General features: G+C 44.3%; 1 protein-coding gene across 1 annotated transcript in view; it reads right to left on the bottom strand.

Moving 5' to 3' along the window:
• Nucleotides 1-2286: 2286 nt before the first annotated feature.
• LOC124777730 (juvenile hormone acid O-methyltransferase-like) overlaps nt 2287-7801 on the bottom strand; it is a 112299-nt gene continuing 106784 nt past the window's right edge. Inside the window, exons 5-6 of the mRNA XM_047253229.1 lie at nt 6773-6920; nt 2287-2699 (exon numbers count right to left, since the gene is read on the bottom strand). Of these exons, the coding sequence (XP_047109185.1) occupies nt 2497-2699; nt 6773-6920 (351 nt within the window). The 3' untranslated portion in view covers nt 2287-2496. The remainder of the gene's footprint in view (nt 2700-6772; nt 6921-7801) is intronic.

Here is a 7801-nt window from a genome sequence, read left to right as displayed (position 1 = left end):
CATATAAACTCTTGAGACTGAAAAGCTGATGTTCACGAATCAGCGTGGTTTCGGAAAGCATTGCTCTTGCGAAACTGTGCTTGCCCTTTTCTCACATGATATACTACAAACTATGGATGAAGTGCAACATGCAGATTTCATATTTCTAGATTTCCGGAAAGCATTTGACACGGTGCCCCATCGCAGTCTCTTAACGAAGGCACCAATATATGGGATAAGTTCACAGACATGTGAGTGGGTCAGAGACTTTTTAAGTAACAGAACCCAACATATTATCCTCGACGGTGAATGCAGATGATAAACGAGTATTAATTGGACAAATATACTATACTAGAACTGACATGTGATTACATTTTCACGCAATTTGGGTGCATAGATTCTGAGAAATCAGTACCCCGAACAACCACCTCTGGCCTTAATAACGACCTTGATACGCCTGGGCATCGAGTCAAACAGAGAGCAGAGCTTGTATGGCGTGTACAGGTACAGCCTGCCCACGCGGCCTCAACACGATACCACAGTTCATCAAGAGTAGTGACTGGCGTATTGTGACGAGCCAGTTGCTCGGCCACCATTGACCAAACGTTTTCAGTTGCTGAGATATCTGGAGAATGTGCTGACCAGGGCAGCAGTCGAACATTTTCTGTATCCTGAAAGGCCCGTACAGGACCTGCAACATGCCGTCGTGCATTTTATCCTGCAGAAATGTAGGGTTTCGCAGGGATCAAATGAAGGGTACAGCCATGGGTCGTAACACATCTGAAATGTAACGTCCACTGTTCAAAGTGCCGTCAATGCGAACTAGGTGACCGAGACGTGTAACCAATGGCACCCCATACCGTCACGCCGGGTGATACGCCATTATGGCGATGACGAACACACGCTTCCAAAGTGCGTTCACCGCGACGTCGCCAAACACGGATGCCATTTGTTTTGTCATTTGTGCACCCAGGTTCGTCGTTGAGTACACCATCGCAGGCGCTCCTGTCTGTGATACAGCGTCAGGGGTAACCGCAGCCATGGTCTCCAAGCTGATAGTCCATGCTGCTGCAAACGTCGTCGAACTGCTCGTGCAGATGGTTGTTGTCTTGCAAACGTCCCCATCTGTTGACACAGGGATCGAGACGTGGTTGCACGATCCGTTACAGCCATGCGGATAAAATACCTGTCATCTCGACTTCTAGTGATACGATGCGGTTGGGATCCAGCACGGCGTTCCGTATTACCCTCCTGAACCCACCGATTCCATATTCTGCTAACAGGATCGAAAGTAATATTATGCACTAACTTTACAGCAAATATTCTATTACCTAATGATTCAACAAGGTGTCATGCTGTCGTTGTGCAATGTGTTTTGTGAGGAGGAGATGATGATCTGATACTTAACTGAAAATATTGATAATTTAAATTTGCTATATCTTTTAAACAAATGATGTTACATAGATGGTATTTACAACGTTTGTGATTTTAATGATGCGCTTCTATACGAAATGTCGATCATTAAGATCGAATATAGCGTTCAGATTTTAGAATTCAGGTCTTATTTACAAAAATCGTTAATTTCACTTTAACAGTAAATCCTAAACTATTACAGATATGATCAATATTCAAGTTTTATTGGGATCACCATGAAAATTTATGGAGGATGGCAGATTAAAATTACTGTGGCTTCATTCCCTGCATTACTACAGAATTAAATAGTTTTCATAAATGTTTCCCTTTATGGTCGATCTTAGGTCCGCCATATTTAACACTGCTACGTCTCCTTGGCCACAAACGGCTACTACTGGGTTTCCGTATGACGTAGGTTCTCGTCTGTCTCACTCGCACACTACAGCGCGTAGGCCCCAATAGACGCCTGTGAGTTTCCCCATCTCGTGGCGAATCTGCGCCCTTTGTGGCACACGGTCCTGGACGACAGGGTTCGTTTCACAATTCCTGAAGGCTGACTCTTTCGGTCATATACTTACATGAGAGCGAAATGCTCGTTAACTCACACCTTCATGCTATATAAGGAGGTAAGTAATGTCGTGCCTGGTTGATAGAATTAAATGGGTATTGCAAACACGAATAGAAATGAGAATTAACTCACGTAGACGATTACGTGCAAATAAGTCATAGGCCGTGATTAATGAATTAATGACAGTGTTTACATGACATTCTGGGACTGATGGCGTGGTGAGTTCGTCAAAAATGCGTGATGCTTCGGTTAATCTCACTCCTGTCACATTTAGTTTCGCCAGAGGATAATGAGGCTGATACTGACCAAAATGTCGCGCTTCTTACACTAGTTAACTAGGGTAGAAAGCAATGTACTTAACATTTGGCTAATTGATTGGGAAAGACAACGACATACTATCATTGACAACATATTTATTCAATACTGACGGCCTGTCGTAAGAAACGTGTTCAAATAATTTTCAGAACGTGCGTGTAGTTAGTACTCCCGTTAGACAAGATAAGTATTGTTGCTAGTGCTCAGCAGGAAGCATTGAATCAGAGGCAAAGTTTGGCGGCTTTTCTTGCCAAAGCCGACATCGACATGTAGTTGTAATTGTACTTGGTCTCCCTCGTCATGGGGTCCACGTCCTTTGTCATCCCACCCATCCGGCAGAAGCGCTGGAAGACGTCTTCCAGGAACTCAGCTCTCTGGTCCTCAGGTACTCGATTCACGAACGGATTCACCGACTTCAGCACAACTGCAGGCAGAAATTATTTCACTGTTTTCACCAGCGTCCAGTCGGCACACAGTAACACGCTCTACAGTGTAAATAATTCAATAAGTTAAAAACAATAACTTCTAATAAAAGATAAAAAATTATAATGGAAGTACACGTTTCTTATGACTACCTCAACACTGTGGGTACACTGTAACGCGGAAAATAAAATTGAGAGAAATCATAAGGTAGGCGGCAAACTATTAGGGAACTCCACGTTGTTAAATATATTTAGGGCTAATAATAAGAAGCGATATGAAATGCCATCACATGAAGTCAATGGCAGGGAAGGTGAATGCAAGACTAGAGTTGTTGGTAAGATGCTGGAAAGGTGTGACGCATCTATTATTGTCAAATATGCGGGGCTCTAGATAACTGCGCCAGCGTTTCGAGTCCTAATCAAGTGCCGGCCGAGGTGGCCGAGCGGTTCTAGGCGCTGCAGTCTGGAACCGCGCGACCGCTACGGTCGCAGGTTCGAATCCTGCCTCGGGCATGGATGTCTGTGATGTTCTTAGGTTAGTTACGTTTAAGTAGTTCTAAGTTCTAGAAGACTGATGACCTCAGCAGTTAAGTCCCATAGTGCTCAGAGTCATTTGAACCTAATCAAGTACGCTGAACGACATCAGGAATAAGTTGCTGGAATCGTAATACGTCACTACATTAATTCTTTGTTATTTATATTGATCAGAATATGAATAAGATGTCATATTTTGCAGATCTTTTAAAATATAAGCTCTGCAGCTTTCTAATTACGTATAATAACGGACTTCAGAGACAAAGATGTCAAGAAGTTGATCTACTCCTCATATTTTCAATCGCTAGTGTCTTAAGTCACCAAATTCTGGGGCGACTCTTCATTAGAGAAGAAAGTGTTTTTTGAATATAACAGTGTAATAACAATATCGTGCGGTGCTGACTCTAAAATCTTTAACCAGGGATCTCCATCATACGCCTACACTACGTCGACAGAAATCTGATGTCTGCGTCCTACACCAACACTACATCGACAAAAATGAGACAAGACCGTTCGGAGCTATTTGCCGTAGTTTAGTAGTGATCAGGTGTCTTTCGACTTCGAACTGTAGCATTAAAACTGTGATAAGATACACCAGAATCGATTAACCCTGTGGAAGTAGGTGGGTGTTTACTACAGAAGTGTTCCAACTTTCAGCCAGATCGGAGAAACAACAGATCTGGCACGCGGTCTCGTAGAAAACGAAGAGCGGAAATGTTTTCAGCAGTGAAAAGAACGAGTTCTGACGTGTGTGGACTGAAATGAATCCTATACTGAATGTCGTCACCACTAATTGAACACGGTTGCTAAGTAAGTTTCTGATTATTGTGTACAGCATCATGCAAATCAGGTTCAAATGGCTCTAAGCACTATGGTGGTGGTGGTGGTGGTTAGTGTTTAACGTACCGTCGACAACGAGGTCATTAGAGACGGAGCGCAAGCTCGGGTTAGGGAAGGACTGGAAGGAAATCGGCCGTGCCCTTTCAAAGGAACCATCCCAGCATTAGCCTGAAACGATTTAGGGAAATCACGGAAAACCCAAATCAGGATGGCTGGAGACGGGATTGAACCGTCGTCCTCCCGAATGCGAGTCCAGTGTGCTAACCACTGCGCCACCTCGCTCGGTCTAAGCACTATGGGACATAACATCTGAGGTTCTAGACTTAGAACTACTTAAACGTAACTAACCTAAGGACATCACGCATATCCATGCCCGAGGCGGGATTCGAACCGGCGACCGTAGCAGCCGAGCGGTTGAGGACTGAAGCGCCTAGAACCGCTCGGCCACAGCGGCCGGCTGCAAATCAGGCTGCATCTGTGATATGTAATGTCAATGAGCATTTATCATCTTTCTACTGGTGAAAGCTTTGCTTGAATAGTTTGTACACGTTGTTGATGTAACAAACTTCGAAATGATTGCACTGTTTATCCTCGACATGCGCAGTTCTGCTCAAATATGATCAGATTCCCACAAGTGTTTACGCTTTGAGTAATGAGGACGACAGAATGCGAGGTTGCCTTGTACAAGAAGAAACAAGATAGCGAAAACAGTTATGCTATACGTTTGTGTGTGTGTGTGTTTGTGTGTGTGTGTGTGTGTCTTTGTGTGTGTGTGTGTGTGTGTGTGTGTGTGTGTGTGTGTGTGCCTCAAGGCCATCAGGCCAACAGAATCTTACGTACTCGTACCTTGTGGGGTTAATATTATCGACGTTCCTTTGACCAAATGAGTTAACTTACATAATTACAGTTTCTTGAAATGGTCGGATGAGTGTAATGGACACTGCGGTGCATGTATGAATTTCATTGTCCAGTGGCAAACAAGCAAGCAGCTCTTAACCTGTTGTGGAAGTTATCACCGAATTACAGTGTCAGATGAAAATAATTCTTACGACGGCTATTGTTTTCATATTATTGTAGTTACTGGACATTATATTTTTTAACGCTGTACGTTCAGTACAAGTATCATATAATTTTCAGGTAAACATGTGTATACTAAATGGCTGTCATGTCATTTCTGTATCAGTGTACGAAACCAATGATTATATTTACAACTCCATAATCATGTACAATATCGAGCAGCTGTCCTGTTTTCTTCACAGAGTACAAAACTATTGTTGGATTATTTTTACTGTTACGGAAGTTGCCTCTTTATTCATCGTTGTTGCTATTTTGTGCACATTTGTATTTAATGATGTTTTGGAAATTTGTGGTAAGTTCCTATGGGGCCAAACTGCTGAGGTCATCGGTCCCTAAGCTTACACACTACTTAATCTAACTTAAACTAACTTACGTCCGCTCCCGGTAGCTCAGTGGTCAGCGCGGCAGAATGTGAATCCTAAGCGCCCGGGTACGATTCCCGGCTGGGTCGGAGATTTTTCCCGCCCAGGGACTCGGTGTTGTGTTGTCCTAATCATCATCATTTCATCCCCATCGACGCGCAAATCGCCGAAGTGGCGTCAAATCGAAAGACTTGCACCCGGCGGACGGTCTATCCGACGGGAGGCCCTAGTCACACGACGTTTACATTTAACTAACTTATATTAAGGACGATACACACACCCATGACCGAGAGATGACTCGAACCTCCGACGGGGGAAGCCGCGCGGACCGTGACAAGACGCCTTAGACCGCGCGGCTAATGGTGTTTTAATTTCGTTCGTGGCAAGTCATTGTTGCGGAGTTGATAGAGGATGTGAAAATGGGTGATTTTCCAAACTTCGAACTGTGAACATAATTGGCCAGAGCCAGTTGACATAAACGTTTTCTGAATGTCGTACCGCGTCGAGACTGTGTACGCCACGAGTTGCCATAATTCTTGGTAGAGGTTCGGCGAATCCCCAATCAGGAGAGCTAAGAACTCGTGCTAGGTTCTCAGTGCGCCAGGTTGCAATTGGCTGTCCGTGCTGATTAGGTGTATGCCGGATGTGTTAATTTCTATTAATCCCTTCCTCTTATTGGTTAAACAACGATGTTCCACAGAGCCTATCTCAGTGTAAGTGCTTTTTGATTACCGCACTATAGGAGGGGGCGTTATTGTATGCATGCCATCACCCCAGCCCATAGCAGTAGCGTCGAAATGTCGACAGGGAATATCCACACCAATTGCAGTGCTCCTGTACAAACCTGCTGGCGGACATGAAGTGAACGCTTCACGCACCATTACAACCGGCTAGACAAAACAGTGGGCGTCCTGTTCTGTGGTCGCACTGCGTAACGCAGTACTTTCGTATCGCTATGTGGTTCAAATGGCTCTAAGCACTACGGAACTTAACATCTGATGTTATCAGTACCCTAGACCTAGAACTACTTCAACCTAACTAACCTAAGGACATCACACACATCCATGCCCGAGGCAGGATTCGAACCTGCGACCGTAGCAGCAGCGCGGTTCCGGAGTGAAGAGCCTAGAACCGCTCGGTCACATCGGCCGGCCCATGTCGCTATGTGACAATTGATAGTAAAAAGTAGAGTTTCCATGTCCACCATGAAGAGGAAAAACTGAAGAGAGATCAAAGCCCAAAAGTTGGGCCCACAGACTCACCTCTTATCTGCTCCTCTGAAGCGAAGGCGAGCGCCTCAGGCCTCACGGAACAGTACAACACTTCGAAGCCCTCGCTCTGGAGCAGCTCTTGGAAATCTTTGGCAGCGTCCTCTGAGCGACAGTAAGGAGACACGAAGTTCCGCCAGTCCTGCGGAGAACAGTGCATCTACGTTGTGATATAATTCTGTAGACTTCTGCTTTTGTCAATCTAATTGTCATTTCAGGCACTCGGTCTACATACACAGAAGTCATGGGATACCTCCTAATATCGCGTCGGATCTCCTTTGCCGGCATAGTGCAGCAGCTCGAGGTGGCGTGTGTGATTTGTGTGAAACCTTATGGGACTTAACTGCTAAGGTCATCAGTCCCTAAGCTTACACACTGCTTAACCTAAATTATCCTAAGGACAAACACACACACCCATATTTCAAGATTTTAAACATGGCTGAAACAGCAACTGCTGAAATTCTTCACGCTAAATGATGACAGCCAAAACAGTTGCAGGATAAAGATTTATTAAAATTCTTGACCAAGGTTTCGGTATATATAAATATACCTTCATCAGAAGTAAAATATCCTGAACAGGAAGACACTTTCATTAGCAAAAACATATCATCGGAAATGAGAAAGAAAGAAAACACTACAGCTTAAGTAACCGTAAAATTACCAGAGTATTACAGGCACAAAAACCTTTAGTCACTTACTAAAATTAGATCTTGCAATGGAGATTAATAAAATAATTGTGCCAAAGGCGTCGTCAGTAGTTAAGACATCATCTCCATTTATACAACATGATTATGGACACAGGGTCAATGCGAACACAGTTTAGCATCAGTACTTCGCCTATGAACTATCGTGACGAGAGTGTGAAAGCCCTAGGGCAGATGGTTTCGCCGAGAGAGGGCACTTGTGGTATGTGCCAGGCACTCGCGCACATTAAAATCCATAGATACATACACTGCAAGAGGTCCGAGCAGATGTAATTTCGATGTATTGCTCATGCGCTGCCTGCGATATGCAAGGTCTCTG

Source organism: Schistocerca piceifrons, chromosome 2 (genome assembly GCF_021461385.2).
Source record: "Schistocerca piceifrons isolate TAMUIC-IGC-003096 chromosome 2, iqSchPice1.1, whole genome shotgun sequence".
NCBI classification, from domain to species: Eukaryota; Metazoa; Arthropoda; class Insecta; order Orthoptera; family Acrididae; genus Schistocerca; species Schistocerca piceifrons.
This window is presented reverse-complemented; position numbering and strand designations above follow the sequence as displayed.